This window comes from Coffea arabica, chromosome 4e (assembly GCF_036785885.1).
Source record: "Coffea arabica cultivar ET-39 chromosome 4e, Coffea Arabica ET-39 HiFi, whole genome shotgun sequence".
NCBI classification, from domain to species: Eukaryota; Viridiplantae; Streptophyta; class Magnoliopsida; order Gentianales; family Rubiaceae; genus Coffea; species Coffea arabica.
This window is the reverse complement of record NC_092317.1, coordinates 45,698,254-45,716,883: the sequence shown is the minus strand read 5'-3', so window position 1 is coordinate 45,716,883 and position 18,630 is coordinate 45,698,254. Positions and strand designations below refer to the sequence as shown.

General features: G+C 32.5%; 1 protein-coding gene and 1 pseudogene across 2 annotated transcripts; one reads left to right on the top strand and one right to left on the bottom strand.

The window, feature by feature from the left end:
* The first annotated feature begins 12,295 nt into the window (after nt 1-12,295).
* Nucleotides 12,296-14,618, top strand: LOC113741065 (tRNA ligase 1-like; annotated as a pseudogene).
* Nucleotides 14,619-15,031: 413 nt separating this feature from the next.
* LOC113741347 (adenylate kinase isoenzyme 6 homolog) lies at nt 15,032-18,630 on the bottom strand. 2 transcript variants are annotated; one of them, XM_027268864.1, is made up of 4 exons: nt 18,284-18,630; nt 16,099-16,296; nt 15,434-15,579; nt 15,032-15,317 (listed from the first exon to the last, which is right to left on the bottom strand). In XM_027268864.1, exons 1-4 carry the CDS (start codon nt 18,308-18,310, stop codon nt 15,134-15,136), a joined length of 555 nt encoding a protein of 184 aa, XP_027124665.1. In that variant the 5' UTR covers nt 18,311-18,630; the 3' UTR covers nt 15,032-15,133. The 2 variants fall into 2 exon arrangements, with proteins under 2 accessions (XP_027124665.1, XP_027124666.1); XM_027268865.2 differs by lacking the exon at nt 18,284-18,630 and having other exon boundaries at nt 16,099-16,305.

Sequence of the window (18,630 nt, the reverse complement as noted above, 5' to 3'; positions counted from 1 at the left end):
CTTAACCTCATATCATGAAATTAAGCATTAATATAACATTAGCATAAAGCACTTTAAATGCATGAATTGGATCAAATGAACAAGAAAACTCCCTTTCTGCTTTCTTAAAAGCGCTTTTGCACTTGAAACAATTTGCATGAACTCTTGCCATTGCCACCTATAAAACACACAAAAATACTAATCAAACAACTAAAAGCTACTAAAAACAAGAAATCATTGGGTTGCCTCCCAACAAGCGCTTCTTTATAGTCATTAGCTTGACTATATCACCTCATTTTTCAAGAAGGTTTAGTTAACGAATAATCCACCATTTTAGGACGTGGTGGATCATTAAAAGGTGACTCGATCACATGAGTCACGTGTTCTAATGATGTGAGAAATGGAAGTGACTTACCTATCCTAAGTGTTTCATAGATATTATCTTGAATATGCATCACTTGAGAACTTACCAAAGGAAATGCAATGAGGATATCTTGGGCAACAATACCTTTAGAACCTATACTTTCAATACACTCCTCAAGAGGGGTGAAAAATGAGCCATTAAAACTCACCTCTTGGGGTTCAAGGTTAGTTCCAAAGATATTATCATGTGAAATGGACATTTGCTCATTGAAACACAATTGAGATTTATCATTTTCATCAAACTGCAATCCATTTTCACATACAACATTCCCACCATTCATGCTAGGATCATTTTGCAAATTGTTAGAAGAAATAACTTCACACAATGCATTCAATTGCTCATGTATTCTATCAAAGTGAGAAACTAATTCATCTATCATTTCCTCAATCCTATCAAAATGGTCGGAAGTCACATTAGCTAATTTTTCTATAGCTAACTCCCAAGATGGCTTAGAATCATTAGCTACCCTTTCTATTGCCAACTCCCAAGATGATTTTGATTCATATTGGACACATTCAGGTTGGTAATCGTAAAAGAATGAAGAATTACTATAAATACATTGATTATCCCAACCATAAGTAGGAGAATTGCTCAAATTATCACCATATTGATCAAAATAACGATTGTAATGCCCTAATTCATCATAATAATTCACATTTTGTGCTTGCATACATGTATTAGTAGCATGATAACCTCCACACAAGTCACAAATCACATGATAAGGATTAAAAGCATTAACATTCCTCTCTTGCTCAATTTCATGCCTACTTGTGTCCATTTGAACTTGTAACATAATTACATCAAATTTTGCCTTTAAGCACTTCAAACCATCTTCAAAAACATAACTTCAGTAATTTCTTGGTTACCTCTATTGAAGGAGCTTTGCACTTGATAACCATCTATTGCCAATCTTCCACTTCTTAAGTATTGTCCTCCAAATTGACCTACCCTCTTCATTACCTAAAATTGCTTTTAAACAACTTAAGAGCAAGATTAGTAAGAAGAATAGGTAATTCACACATAAAACACAAAAATAAAAGAAAATAACATTTAATACTAATCAGACTCAATCAACACACACTAAACAACTAATAAAATATCTAAACTAATAAAGTTGCTCTTGACACCGATATTGCCAAATCTTCCCCGGCAACAGCGCCAAAAACTTGACGGGTATTTTGATATATGTACAAGTTAAAAAATTTGATTTACACCTATTTCACTATAAGTATATAGGTCAATTAGTAGTTTAGGGTATATATCGGATCGATCCCACGAGAAAGATTGAACAATTACCGGCACTACTTTCAGCTTCTCTATTATTTAGACTATCAATGAATTATAAGAAATGAAACCTACTGAACTTATTCAAAATAATAAATGAAAACTCCTTAGGTTATGGTATCCCTAACTACTCATGCAAGTGCTATATTTGGATCATTGAATACTACTATCTAGGCTAGTTATGGTGTAATTTCCTTATGCATATGAAACTTACTTTTGCAGTGAATCACCTATACTTATAACTAATCCATACCTATTCTCATGGTTATGAAATTAGCTACAAGTTCATTTCTTTAATGAAATTACATGAAATTAATCACTAAAACTACATAGGTGCATCTCTACTCTCGTGAATGTACTCCCTATGTTTAGCACTTCTTGAACCAGTGTTAAATCTCAATTTTCATTGCAGAAACAACATCTTAGATAATCACAATCAATGGTACCAGATTAATCATGATTTTAAAGAGCTAAAGTGCTAAATAACTTGCTCAAAATAATGGCATCAAATAGCCAAATAATAAATACTAGCAATCATAGAAAGTTCAACCAAACCCAAGGTATAAACTTTAGAAACACTTAATAACATATAAATCCATAACTTGTATATTAACTAAACTTGGAATTAAGTACAAAAGATAAAGAGTTGGAAAGGAATGTAACCCTTGTCACATGAGTTCATCTCCTTGCATTTTTCATCATCGAACCTCTTCTTCATCTAGCTAATAAACAAGATGGATGAACTAACTAACTAGCTAACTATCCTATACTATACTAACCTAACACTCAGAAAATGGAAGAATTATAATTCTGCAGACTCCAAGCTTTCTCCCGTAAGTCTCTCCTTCAATCTTGTAATGGTTTTGACTATATAAAGATAAAAGGTGGTCAAAAAATGAGGTTTACACCTCCCTTTTACAGCTGCAAAGTGATTGTCATATGTCTAGCATTACATGTGACTTGTTGGAGGTGAAAACAAGCTGTCCGCGTAGAGAGCAGCCTTTTCTGACCACAATCCGGCCATAAATTCGACTAAGTTCCGGCCGGATTGCTACAGTGACCTTTTGTGCAATTTCTGTTCAATTTCCAGCTCTACTCCGATTTTGCCTTAATTTCAACAGAACTTTTCTTAATGATAGAAGCTGATTTAACTCTTGACTAAAACATAAAACTTGTAGCTATTTGAGTTAGCTTTCCAATTCATCAAGAATCACCTCATTTGGATTTGTGTAGACTGAGAAATGACTAAAATACCCTTGACTGCTCAATGCCCTGTTTCAGCTTCGACCAATAGAAATTGGCTACTGTAATTCAGCTTTTTGACCTAGAAAACCTTAGAACTGGATTTCGATGTCTTCATCAAAGTTGTATGTCTATCTCTTATTTTCAAATTGGTTCAAGAATCATCTCAATCCGATCACTGTAGCTCAAGTTATAGCCGAAATACTAAAATGTGTCAAAACTGTCAAAAATGCACAAAATGCAAGTAAAAAGTGATAAAAACCTCATTTAATCACTTAACAACATTTTTTCACCAATTATAGCCAAATTGATTCATTTACTTCCAATAATATAACCAAAGTGACTAAAAATAACATAAAATATCATTCAATTATTACGTAAATTAGTCACTTATCACCTTCTTTTTAATTTCATAAACTGCATCCTACCTTCATACAGGGAGAGGAGGTACGTGAGAGTTTGTACAAACTAACCTTCTTCTTCTTAATTACGTAAATAGAATTATTTTAGTCTCTTATAATCTATCTATATCTATGTATTGCAGGGTGGATTTTTAGGAGAGATTCTCTCAATGGCTTCCAAACTTCTTATTCTTTTTTCTAAATTTTTGTATTTATTTTAATACATAAAAAGTAGTGGATTATAACCAACTCTATCATCAGTCAAATTTAAAATTTAAAATTTTCCCACTATCTACTTCATAAACCGTTTATAGTTTGTTATTTATATCTATATGTATTACAAAGTGGGTTTTTAGGAGAGAGCCTCTCAATAGCTTCCAAACTTCTCATTCTTTTTTCTAAATTTTTGTATTTATTTTAATACATAAAAAGTAGTGGATTATAACCAACCCTATCATCAGTCAAATTTAAAATTCAAAACTTTCCCACTATCTACTTTATAAACTGTTTATAGTTTGTTATTTATATCTATATGTATTACAAAGTGGGTTTTTAGGAGAGAGGCTCTCAATTGCTTCCAAACTTCTCATTCTTTTTTCTAGATTTTTGTATTTATTTTAATACATAAAAAGTAGTGGGTTATAACCAACCCTATCACCAGTCAATTTTAAAATTTAAAACTTTTCCATTATCTGCTTCATAAACCGTTTATAGTTTGTTATTTATACTTTAAATCCTTTTTACTCCTTAATTAAAGACAAATGCTCATTCGTATGCTATTTTAATACAATTTTACATATTTATAATTAAGAAATATTTATCACTAAACTAATCCTATAACCACCCCTACAAATGAGTTTTGCAAATTACAATCACGTTTCAAAAAAATCACAAATGTGCAACTAAATGTAAAGTTGAGGGGGTAAAGTGCAACTAAATGTAAAGTTAAGGGACTTACTATATTTAACCTTAAAAAAATCACAAGAACGGGACAATTGTTTTTTTTCCCTTTTGGATGGCCGGACATCCATGTGCAGTGACCAAAAAATTTTCTCTTTCTTAATGAATGTAAGATGGCCAATTTATTTATTTTTTAAAAATGAATAGGGCTGTTTTAGATTGCAAAAAAAAAAAAAAAGAAACAAACCCAAGTTCCTCCATTGTTATGATTTTTTTCACCATTATTGTAAGAAATTTGCTACATTGAGTTCTTTAGGGCAAAGAATGAGACGTGTGACCAATCCCTTTTTTTTTATTTGCGTGACCAGCATATTGTTGACAAAAGTTTAAATTTTTTAAAAGTATACAAAAATTAGGGGAGATAATATTAGGAGTTTATAGGAAATTTATCACACTTTTGGTGTGATTTTCGCCTGTCCAATACCATGAACGAATAGAATAAGTCATAATCAATTATTACACGCTAAGTAGAATTTAGAAGCATACAACATGATCAAGAAACATCAGAACCAATTAGGACTAGATTTTGACCCCAAAAAAAATTGGGACTAGATGCCACTGGCACATTGTCGTAACTTGCAATGTCAATTAGGACTATTTAGTGTTTTTTTTTTTTTGCAAGGAATTAGGACACTGTAAAGCTTATTTAAGCAAACATTACCTCAATGGTGATTTGAGTATACTATCAAGTTATTGAGTATACTACAAATCCTATAATCATGCTCACATTTTTTCCACCTTTCCCACTCCAATTAAGAGTCCTCCAATTTAACAAATGTTTATCTCTTAACTAATTCTATAACCGCTCCTAAAAATCCTATAATCATGCTCACGTTTTCCCTATATTTTCCCCACTTTCCCACTCCAATGAAGAGTCTTCCAATTTAAGAATTTCACTCCAATTAGAAAGTCTTCCAAAACATAGCATCCTCATTCAACTTTCTTGCGTGCTTACTCCAATTAAGAGAATTTTCTTGCATTTTTTCCAAGAACTTATTATCTCCTTCAACTTTTTTATAGTATCCATCTTAGCTCTTAACCTAATTTCACTACGGAACATGCCCGCCTACAAGTATTTCAACGACAGCTGAATTTCAAACTCGCAAGATTGCAAAGGAGGAAACATTTGTTTAGAAAACGAAATGTACACCGCACTGATTCCACACAGCAGTTCAAAAAGTTTCAGCAACTTTACGTTCATGAAAGAGAAATCTTACATCAAATTCGAAGGACAAAATCCCAACTACACCGATTAAAACGTCGTTTGCATCAAATTAGAAATTCCGGTACTGTTTATTCTTTAAACATTTGCATTTTCATTGTTTTTTTAAATATTATTCCCAATAATGTAATATTTTCGATTGATTATTGCTGTTATTGTCTTTTGTCTTTAAATAGAAATGAAATGTTAGGTAATAAATAAGTCATCGTTTTAGATTCATTTTCTCATGATTCAATAACAACTTATTATGCAACAGTAAGTATAAAAATTTATTTTATGATCAGAGCAATAGATGTCCATCACTGTTTTTATGTCATCTTTTTTCATATGACACAAGTATTGGTATTTGATTTTTGATGGAACCAAGTTCCCTCCAAATACAAAAATGATGAAATTTGATATGAGAAATTTCGTACGATAGAAAATTTACATCTTCAAATTGTTTGCGACTTAGTTTGGATTCTTGGAGTTCGATAACTATGTATAGTATTTGATATTGTCATGATGACAGTTTCGGTACCTTTAGGCCAAAAGAGTTGATGTTTCTTATCACAAAAAGATTGTCATTATGTGATTCTTTGTCACTTTGGTCTGCATTGTAATGACGTGGTCGACACTATTGTTAGGTAATTAATTTCATGTAGTTTTAATTTCAACATATTTTTCTGTATTGTATATAACATTTTATTTGTCAAACAGGTACAATGTTAACATACAAATCAGAGATTCCAGTGGTAACATGCATCTTAATCTACAAGACAGACATGCACGATTCGTATTTGGTTGTGATGCTTCTTATCTTAGAGAATTACAAAGGAAGGCAGAATTTCTTGATATATATTTATTTTTTTATAATGCTATTTATAAACTATGTAAAAAAATACACTAATTTGAATTTTGTACGTACTTAATTCTCAGGAAAACGGTGATAGGTTGTTCAACCAACGAATCAATTCATGCAAAGATCGTGCATTTTCATTTGTAGTACGCATTCCACAAAATTCAACAGAATTAATTAAATCACCAATTTTGGCTTTCGTACTAAAAGTTGATTGGTGTGAAGAGTGTTCGCACTTTCATGCAAGATTATCAAATCAAATGCATAATATTTGTAAGTATTTCATTTTAACAACATTCAATTACATTCATTTTTATTCATATATCATTCATTTTCTAATATAAATTTCTATTATTTTTTCAAGATCTATCTTCCGAAAAAAGGCATTTCTTGAATGATATACACATTCTATCATATTTCAAACTATTGTTAGACAGATATTACATTTTAATTGTGTTGGTACGATATTTTAACCTTTTTTTATTCACCATTTTATTTTCATTTTTTACAATAATGTCAGTACCGTGCGTAGCACGGGTATTCACACTAGTTTTAGTTTATTTGTGGGTATATATAGTTTTGTTTGATCTCAAATGCCTTTAAGCGACTATTTATGTCATCATTTGTACTTTCATGTCTGTGTTGTGCACCTAACTTATTTGTTAACGTGTTGATCCAACCCAATCCGTATAACCCATTAAACACTTTATATGATTAAAATAGTTTTGATATGATGCATTATTTTGTCAAATCAACCTATTAACCTATGCTGGGGGAGGGTTGGGTTAGGTGGTACGGGGGGAGGGAGTGTAAGTGAGAGGTCTCGAGTTCGAGTCCTCCTACTTATACTAAAAAAAAAAAGAAAAAAAAAACCTATTAACCTATGCTAAAAATAATCTAGCATTTTAATAACTTATTTTAACTCATTTGATCATGTAATCAATTGAATGTTGCTATTGTTAAAACACACGATAAAATTTTTGAAATACATAGTCAACATAAAATTTAAAATTTTCAAAGCATTCAAAAAAATAGTAGATAATGAAGGTTTCCAAGCATAATATAAGTTAGAAATTCGGCATTATTCGGATTGCTATTCTTTTGAAAATTTCTCCATTTTTTGTGGATATTCCTTCTACACGTTTTTTTAATTATCTTTTATCTCAAATATGTCTCATCCTAAAAGTACTAAAGTAATTTTTCTCCAAAAGTTCTTAGAAAATGCAATCCAATCAACCTTTTCAAAACATAGTCATATAGTTTCATATATGATAAGATATAAAACTTGTGAGTTTTCAAAACTTTTAATTGAAATCTTCAAGCCAAATTTGATCGTTATTAGTTTTTGCTAAATACTGAAAATGCCCCTATAGTGTTTAATTATTATCATAAAATAAGTACTATATCAAGTTAGCGTTTGTGGGTTGACTTAACCCAACCTGCTTACATTCATGTAACTAATAAATTGACCTAATAATGACCTATCAAAGATCAGGTCGTGTTAAAACCTGTTAATTTCATATTATGTTCGAGTCATGTTGTGTTGTGCCAGAAATTACCACCCTTAAATATAAACATCAATATAAACATTATTTGTGGGTATATATAGTTTTGTTTGGTCATAAAAGTCCTTGAGAGACTATTTGCCGCAATATAAACATCATTCGCCACATTCTCCCTCGTGCTATATAATTCACTCCAATTTTCCTAATTTCCTTTTCCTGCAAAATCAAATAATGATACAGAAAAAAATTAGTGAAATTTGCGTAACTTGGCATTATAGTCTGTCACATCCACATGCGAGAAAAGTAAAATTAAACCTTGTCAAAAAGAAAACCAAAAGACAAAAAAAATTTAAAACAATGTATTAGAGATTTGTAAGCACCTCTATCACAAGAATATTCCAAAACAGAATCGCAATAAAGACAATAGCACCAAAATATTATTTGATGCAAATCTGTAGAGTGACAAGAATAAAATAAACTTAGTTAATTAAGCACAATATTTAATTTACTTAAAAGAAACAAATGCTAAGCATAGATTACAGACGCTAATACAAATTGATTACAGACGCTAACACAAATTGATTTGTTGCCCATCCAACAATTTATGGATATTATCTTCCCAAGCTTCTTCATAAAATTTATTTACATTTGCCCTGAACCCACCTATATAGAAAAGTAATTAGCTCAACACATTGTAGGAGAATGTACAGCTAGATTTTATCATCGGAGGATGAGCCTATTATAGCCAGAGACGGTACCTGGATTTTAATTCAAAGGAGGCAACATTAAATGCATGAATTGCAAGCCTACCCTATTTTAAGTCAAAATTTTATTAGCTTTGTTAGGTAATATAAGTATTAAAAGAGAAGGATATTAGATAGTAATTGTATGATTTATGGTTTGATTTTTAAACCCTTCGTTTGTAAGGTTTGAAGTCTGCTCTTGAACACTCAAGTTTCTTTAAGTTCTTCCAAATTAGAAGACTAATAATGGTGCAACTTTGTAATTTAACTTTCTTTTAATGTAAATTAAATTGATTTACATGAAAAAGAATCTTTTCAACAAAGATTTATCCAAAACTATAGAATAAGGGGAAAATGATGATCAATTGAAAATGTACCAAAAGGGAAAAAACACTCTTTCGTTCGAAAGTTAGATTCTAATTGGCACAATATTGAATTGATATTAGTTCTTTTACCAACTCACATCTCACATCTTACTTAAAATTTTTTATTTATTATACATTTTTCTACATTAAAATTTTAGTTTGGCAGGCGTTAGTTGTATTTTATTTTATTTTTTAAAAAGTGCAGTTAATTTAAGAAAATATCCAAATGCAAGGAGTGCAACTATTGTGATTAAGTGTATTCATATGGCAAAATAGATGCAATTTAGATGCACTAATGTGTGTCTAAAAAAACTTCTTAATAGTTTAGAAGTATCAATTATGCAATGTCAACTAATAAATTAATACAAGTTCCTTCAAATTTTATCTTCATGAATAAGTATCCGCTTTCTAAAACAATCTGCTAGGTTTGATAGGTCTACATCCTAAATCTGCAAATCTATTCGACCGGTTGCAGCTGCCAGCAATACATAAAATGACGATCCTATACCACTCGAAAAATATATGGACAGATAGACCAAGTAGAAGCAGCAACATCCTTTCTACAAACATTTTCATTTACTACAATGAATTTGAGTTAGAGTGCATTTCATAATGCCAAGACAAAGAAAGAGGTTGGAGACTAATACTTTTTGTAATGTGATTTTAATCCACTTTCTTAATAGAGGAGCCTTTTTCAGCATAAGCAACTCTGTAGGAATTCAAATAATCGAATAACTTCTGTTTACTTTTTTTTTAAAACAATTAAAATCTCTAATCTGATCGAATTAAAATTAGGGTTTCCACATTGACAAAAATCTAATTCAAAAGAAAGCTAACACACATAATTATACACTGTAATACCCACTAAAAAGAATGAGTGTGTTTACCACATTTTTTTTGACACAGTTCCCAATCCGTGTGCAAAAGTGACTTTTTCACACGGTTTTGGCATTTGTGGTTACAAAAAAATTTTTACTACACATTCTTTTGTCATGGTAACATATCGTGGTAATTATGCTACTTTTATCACGATTGCTTAATTATTGTGATAAATAGTCCACTCTTATCACGGTTTGTCGAATACGTGATAAAATGTAAATGCTTTTATGATAGATTTCATATGGTGTGCCAATAAGTATGAATGTTAGCTAATTAATTGAAACCTAATTATGATCAATTCTAGCTTATACTCAATAAATATCTTAAAAACATAGTGAACTATTGGCACTTGAATGACCCAAATATTTGCCATTTATTGAAATATAGATGCAAGTAGACTGATTATTAATTGAGATATAAATATAAATATCAATAAATATACTAATTATAAAATTTTTAATTAGATTAAACATCTTTAGTGGTTATACTCTAAATAATATAGATTTGAACATATGCTAGTTTTTATCATTAGAACAAATTTTTTAATCATATACCTATATTTACCATAATTAAATATCTTGTACTTTTTTTTATCCTAACTAATAATTAAAAGTCAAAATCAATGTAATACTCTTGTTTGGTAAATTGTATACTTAATTTAAATGTGGTAGATAATAATTGTTATAGACTATCGGGCTGTTATTATTTAGCTTCATTTACATTATTAAACTAAAATAAATAATGAAAAGTACTCTTGGACTAAATTTAGAGTTCTAGGGTCTTCCCCATTGTCAGGTTTAGAGTTTAAACATTATGCTTAGCAATTAGGTGCGGGAAGGAGTGGAGGGGTAAAAAGAAAAAAAAACTTTTATTTCAAAAACTTATAATGTAATTCATACTCTTGATTTAGTTTCAAATCAAAATTTTAAAAAACCTACAAATAACCATTTGCATTTAAATTTAATCCCTAAAAATATTTTTGGTCACCCATCAAAATTTCCTTTTTTAGCATTTTATTTCACTTTTTTAGATAGAATTAAAGCCCCAACCACTAAACAATAGAGGTGATATTAAACTAAATAACTCAACTCGAATTCTTGAGCAACTCAAATCATTAATTAGACTTAAATTAAACATTGACCCTGTTATTGATCCTTAAATTAAATATTGTTAAATATTTAAAATGTAAACTATTTATCTTTAATGAGAGATACAAGTTGAGGGAATGGTACCCAAAAGGGACAATAGAATTTTCCGTAAGTTTTAGCACCAATAAGAACAATTAGAAGTTTAATAAAAATGATTTTTCACTTGCATAAATTTAACAAATTTTGCCACCCATGATGAAAATTTTTATTTTTGTGTCATAAAAATAATGAATAATATTATATCAGTAAAATCTATACTTCAAATAAAATTAAGACCAAAAGGTTTCACAAAAATATTACTGAAGGAGTGAATTAGTGAAGTCAAAATTTTGTTCAAATCAAAGGCAAAAAAGAAGTGGCGGAATGGAGTGCAAAAACGATAACCAAAGGGTAAAATACAAAAAAAGACTCCTGTGGTTAAGCTAATCTACGGGAAAATCCTTTATGGCTTCAAATCATACATTTTGACCCCTCATGATTTAAACTAATTTGAAACAGTAACGAAAATTGTCAAAACTAATGGAGGCAGACTACATGACACAATTACCGTATTATATATAAGCAATAAAATTTTCTTTTAGGTGATATTAGGGTAATTGTGTCAAGAGTACAAGCAAGAGTATAGAGATAGGGATTTTGTAATCCTATTCTATAATCCTATTAGGCTAATTGTCAAGAGTACAGAGAAAGGGAAAAAGTGGACGTTCTGTTTTTTAAAGGAAAATCCACAATACTTTTATTGACAATAGGCTACAAATTAAAGCACAATGCAGCCCGTGGGAGTGCCAGCTCTTGTGAACTCTCATACTATTTTGACTAATCTAATTTGATTATTATACATGGTATAGTATTCATATTTTATATAAGTTTACCACAACTTTTGAAATATTTTATGGATTAATCTTATATGTACTAATATTATATACACTATCATCCTAATATTGGCCTAAATATGATATTAGCCATGCATACTTGGTGTAATTTCTTGTTAAAAAGAAGAAGAAGAACAAATGTTGTGGAAAAGAAAGCAAAAAGATGTAGCACTAATTAATGCCAAATAGTTTCAATGAGCAAAATTGGCAGTCCAACTACAAGTCTACACAAGTCTACAACACATGGAGTTGTTAAGTAAGCTTCCGTCCTCAAGAGATAGCCAAATGTTAAAGAGAGACAAAGAGATGGAGACCATTATTCTTTCATGTGAGAAGGGTATGTAAAACCCCTACTTTCCTTGATATACTTTCATGTCAATCGTTCCAACTGGCTTCTCTGCTGCCTTATTCACTCTGCCGTGTGATAGCAACCATGGCCCATCTCCAAGCTCAGTATCATAAGTTGAATCTTAATGTGGGGAAAGTTACTTGTGTTTTTGTCCATTGCCAAGTTTACTGCCTTTTTTGGAGTTAACGCGTTGCATGAGCTTGACCTGTGCATAATATTTTTTTCCCATAATTTAGCGATCAATTTCTATCAGTAATATAACTTAAAGATAATGAGAGACTGATTGTTTGAAAGAGGCTATGCATATGGATTTTGGTACAAGATATACTTATACCGAGTGATAGCATTGCAAAAATGTAGTTACAATGTGTAGGTTTAGCTAGGATATGTTTCAGTCGACGCTCTGTTTTCCTTTGTTGTTTCTGACTCTAATTCCATTTGGACAAACTCGTTCTCCATTTGAGACATACTTATTTTGTCATCTTATCTTCATCGTATTTGATGTGCTCAAAGTGTTTCTTCTTTCTTACCATTACCTGTATAGGTCTCCTCTACCTGATTCTGCGAAAAGAGTTTTGGAAGAGGGGATAAACCTACACAAGCTTCACACAAGCAGGCATGGAAGGTTGGTAATTGGATTTCCAATTTCCGTCTTATTCTGAATTTTTGTCCTGAGAACCATAATAAAGGAGGGTTCCCCGGTTGATTCAATCTAGCCGTCTCCAATTCGTTTTTTCTCTTGAATGCATTCATTGATTTTCTTTCATATTGGAGTCAACCGAAGAAACCTATGTAACGGAGTGGACTAAACAGGAGAAGCAATTGTCAGAGATTTTATCAAGCAATTCTGAGTACCTGGATTTAGTGCAGGTGAATGCCTATTTGATTTGAATAGTTGTATAATATTTTATAATCATTTTCATCTGCACATCGGTAAGTAATACCCTCTTCCTGATGCGCAAGTGGCTTACTTGTAGGCTTTTGCCATGGATGCTCATTAAACATAAAATAGTTGAACTAGCTTTCCCTTGAAGCTCACACAAAATCAGAAGGCTTGGAAAAAATAATTTCTACTGTCTTGTTTTCTCATTATATGTCCTTTCAGGTTCCATTCAAATTTGCTGTCAAGAAACTCTTGGAACAACTAAAAGCAGTTGCAAAGGGTGAGTATACAGCACCAGTCATTGAGAAAAGAAGGCTTGGGGCTTACTGTATACGCTACTGTGATTTTGCTTGTTGCAGAAATCCATGAATTCCTCCAAAGGGTGAGTTAATGAATGTTTTCTTCTGCCTAGTCTTGTAAATTTAGTAAGATACTCTTTACTCTATCTGTGGTTCTTTAGGTTAGGAACTTAATTGGATATAAATTGTGCTCTTAGCATTTGAGTACAGAATTCAATTTTAAGGTTATTCCAATTCCATATCCTATGAAGATTCAAATTCAGATCTCGCTTGATTTCACTTGCTCTTCAAGAAGTTTTTGAGAAGCCATGTGGCGTACGTATTTTGCGAATCTGAAGTCCTCTGTACAGTTGGTAATAGCTATGTACCTTTTTGTTTTGTCGTCTTACATCTATTACTCGGGGTATGGTTGGAGAAGTGTTAAGCAATTATCAATGTGGCATTCGGTTTCATTCTGGAAGGGCCACAAAACCTTTTCTGGTTTTGAGTCCCATGCTACCTTTTCTTTTCTTTTTTTTCCTAACAAAAAAGTGAGGAATTTTGGCAACGAGATTGCTGAATACTCCACTCCCTTGTACTTCTTCCCTGCTGTCTTCTTGTTTACACAAGGATTTGGTTTCATGTTTCCTGCTATCTTTCTTATGATGAATCTATGGGATAAGAATCAGTATAACAATTTTGTATTGTTTCCTTTCTTACTTAAATCGGTTAGCTGAGAAGGATCCTAAGATTGAAGCCTTCTTCAAGGAGAAAAATCTAAAGAATAGCCTCACAAAAGCTCATGTGACGCTTGCTCACAAGAGAAGTCATGGTGTTACTGCTGTTGCAAATAATGGCTGGTTTCTTAATGAAAGGGTGCCTGTGGATGTATAACTGGGCTACTATTTTCTAGAAATTGGCAGCATTAGAAGCTTACCCATGCTCGGTAACTGGCAAAAAGATAAGCTCCAAAAACCAGTGGCCTCATGTCACATTATGGACTGGTGAAGGAGTTGTAGCCAAAGATGCCAACACATTTCTGCAGTTACATATGAAAGGGAAGGCAATTCATACAGAGCTTGATCCTCCCATCACAATAACTGGCATCCTACAATTCTATTCAGTTCCACAGCTCAAAGATATACAGGCCACGCAGTTATTTGAGTACTAGTGGCCATGCAGTTATTCGAGACAATTTTGTAGTATATATTTGCAGTTCCCCAGAAGTTATACATAACCCCGCAAATAGGACCAAAAAATTTTTTCAGATCCTGTATAATTTTCTCTCGAACTTGAGAAAAAGGCTTTGGAGTTGGGGGTATGAACCATGGAATACAAACAAGATCTGTGGATTTGTCACGGCATTTGGATTCGCAATGGTTTACTCCCCCTCTTCTTCATTTTTTCTTTCTTTTTTTTCCTTTTTGTGTATTTGAAGAGATCACACGTCACAGAAATTCAAGATAATTCAAAGAACCGTAACATGCAACAACAAAAAGTCCCAAGTTTGCTGCTGTCAAGGCATCCCTAACCAGATAGAGATCACCAGTCCACCACAGCATCAACATTCTTTCATCAGACATTGCTAAATTACCAGATTGAAAATACGAAAACTGGAAGCAATCACTGGAACCTCCAAAAGATAAGAAGAATAAAATATTAGTAATAAAACATTCCACTCGGCTGATTGAGATTTCAAAACTGAAGTATAAAAATATGCATTACAATAAAGTAATACAATGACGACCATTTAGGATCTGGTCAGGACATGTTCCAACTCCTCAACCAATCAGATAAAGTTGATACATTATTGTTTATGTCATCTATTGAATCACTTCTCAAAGCAACAACAATTTCTTCCTGATAACTCTCTTTCGCTTCCTCTAGTAACACCTGAAAGATTTCGCATTCAATGTTGTTCGAAAGCTTTGAACCCGTGTAACCCCTGCAACAAACAACCAAAGTAGTCAAATGCTAGCAATATAAAATGAATGATTAAGACAAAAAAGATATAGGCTGAAAGAGGATCTTAGGCATAAATAAGTAAAGAGAGTCATTTACCTCCTAGCTAATCGATCATACAACAAAGAATTCTCAGTTTGAAGCACCACAACCCTATCAAACCATCGTTCTGGGAAAAAATCACAGCCATGGTGATCCACAATGTTGCCCCCTTCTTCCATCATATCTTCAAGTTCATCACAGACCTATTTTGAAAATCCATACACCCAAATCAAACATGACATTTACCCAAATGAATAGATCCCAATAACTAACATTTTCCAGCTCTATTAAACAGCCCTATTCTCATTACTAGCAAGAAATAACTTCAAGATGTCCAACATCATTGCCCACTATAAATAAAATAAAAAAGACAAGTAAAAGCAGCCGTTTTGCATTTAATTTCTCAATTCATTTAATTCATCAATTCACCTTGTATGCACCTAGGGACAAATTCAAATTATTTAATAATTAATTAGGGAAAGAGTTTGAACTAAAACAAATTTTAAAAATATCATTATTTGTCAACCAATTGAGAATCCACATCATAATTCTCCAATTCTGCTGAAAATTCCTCATGCACTTCTTATTCATTTACAGTACTTTATAGACATTCACAAACAAAAATTAAATGAAACTAAAAATGAATAAATAAAGAGAACCAAACACTGAAGTAGGGTTTACGGATTTATGATTGATATAGAGAAGGGTAGGAAAGTAAATACCAGGTCTTCATTGATGATGTAGCACTCGAACTGGTCATCCCAACCGTTGTGCAAGTTCTTCTCCTTAACCAGGTCACCAATGTTGATGTGTCGGAGCTGAGCGGCCTCTGCCAGCGCCGACGCTGTCGTTGTCTTCCCCGTTCCCGGGGTTCCGGTTATCAGCAAGTTGGGTTTCTTCCTACCATCGATGCCATTTTTCTGTGCCATTTTTACAGGGTCATAACTTTTTAACACAGTGATTTCCGGTCAGAACTTATTGCTGGGAAGACAGAAGTGCAAAATTTGTGGCGAATGGAAAGTTGCTAATTCAGATTTTATATGATCTCAAAGGCTCCAGACAAAAGGTTGGCAACTGATACAGATTATAGAGTCAACACAAGTATCGAAGGAGCATCTAACCTCCTTAGAGGGCAAATCACAGAGGCATCCCAATGTCCTGTACTTGAAACATTGAGGGTTATACAAGTTCTGATACAAGTTTTACCAAGGACTTCTACAGGAAGCTAATATTTATTATTTTTTTTATTGAATTACTTAAAAGAAAATATGAAGTAGATAATTACTTGAAGGTGCATGACAACAAAAATCACTAGTCTGCAAAACTGTAAAAATCGAAAATTATGAGTGATAAAAATCGAAAACTGTAAAACTTATGACTGATTCCACAAGGCTGCACTTTATATATTAGCTCCATGTGGAGAATGGGTTTAAAGCAACATTTTTCTAGGTAGGTAAAGGTTAATCACTGTAAAAATCGAAAACTGTAAAACTCATGACTGATTCCACAAGGCTGCACTTTATATATTAGCTCCATGTGGAGACTGTGTTTAAAGCAAGGTTTCAGCTACCATTTGCTTCTTCCTCTTCTTCTCCATCACTTTCATTTTTCTTTTCCTCCTACCCTTCCACTAATTCTCAGCTACTTCATGCTCTCTTTTGGTCCGCTCTTTGTTTCTAGTATTACTGAAGTTCTGGGTTTCCAATCTCTGAAATTGCTGGAGTTTATTCGATTGAAACTGTTCTTGATTTTATTCACTAAAATTGCTGACACTGCTGAAATTTCATTGCTCACAAAGTAACTCTTACATTCTTACACTAAACAACAATTTAGAGCAATCCATAATTGCACTATATCACTTCTTCATCAGCACAAAAACAGTTCTAGTTTTACAAAACAATAAAAGCTAAGAGTATCTACCATCAGTCAAATGTAACATATGCATCTGCATACTAGTATAATTAGGTTGCATTTGCTATGACGGAGAGCACTCAGCCCAGAAAAATACATGAATCACACCCTGAATCAAAAGGACGGCACTTTGTTCTTGCTATTGACGGATCCTACCGTTACAAAAAAAAATTGCACATCCTAGTTTCTATTCTCTAGCCACAGGAGTGTGATTCTTCACCAACTAGTAATCATCATATATGAAGCTATAGTTGGACTCATCTGCATGGTTTAACATTTACGCTATTGAATACATTTGCACATTCAAATTAATAAGCAAGTGATAAGTTTCGAAAAATTCCAAGTTCTCATCAATGATCCATAGTGAACAGCATAGCAACCACTTGGCAAAAGTCAAATACCAAATATAATGACAGTCTCACAGTACCAGGGCAGTATATAATTCTCTTTTCCGCATCATTTCCCCACAAAATACAAAATCTGACTAATTTTCACTCTAGAAACATCATCTATCTCAATCTTATTAAACTACTTCATCAGAAGTAACAAGTCTTGTACACGACAACACAGTTCACTGTCCAAAAATAGAAAAACAACATCAGTATCCCGATATTAGTGACACCAGAGGCACTGTTCCATTGCCCTCCGTTGATTGCCCCCATTATCAAATCAAGAAGGGCTACGAAATCAAGCATTCATTGCATATCATTTAAGCCTATTATGACAAACTTCCCCAAGCATTTACCAACAAATCCCCAAAAAATATATATATTCCCTATAATTTCCATTTCCTTTAAAACCCCAATAAATTAGCACAACAGCAGGCAGCCGTGCAATCCTTTTCCAAAATTGCTACGTAATCACACTTCAAATTGAGCATTTCCACTATTAAACACATTCAAGATTAAAAAAAAAAAAACTTGAACGCTACAAATCAAGGCAACAGAAAACGCAAATTAAACCAGTTGAAACCCAAAATTCGGGTTTTATACTCACAGGAGACGCAGTAGACAGCCCAGCCATACTCCAAAATATGGTGAATTCTTCAAAATCGGAGCACTAATCAACTCGTCCAATTCTTCCGAGACTCAGATCTGTGCCAACTCGAAAACCCTAACGGATAGAATTTTGCTCCCTCTTCACAATGATAAAATCCAACCGAAACCGGCACTAAAAATCAATGTCTAGAAACCCTAGATTTTGAGCGGATTTTGGATTCGATTGAATCCAGAATTGTATAGCGAGTTTGGGAGTTTAAAATAGAAAAGAAAGGAAGAGAAAGGAGGGGCTTTGGTAAGGGTTTTGTAGTGGGGGGACTCGTTGGGATTAAAATTTTTTGTATC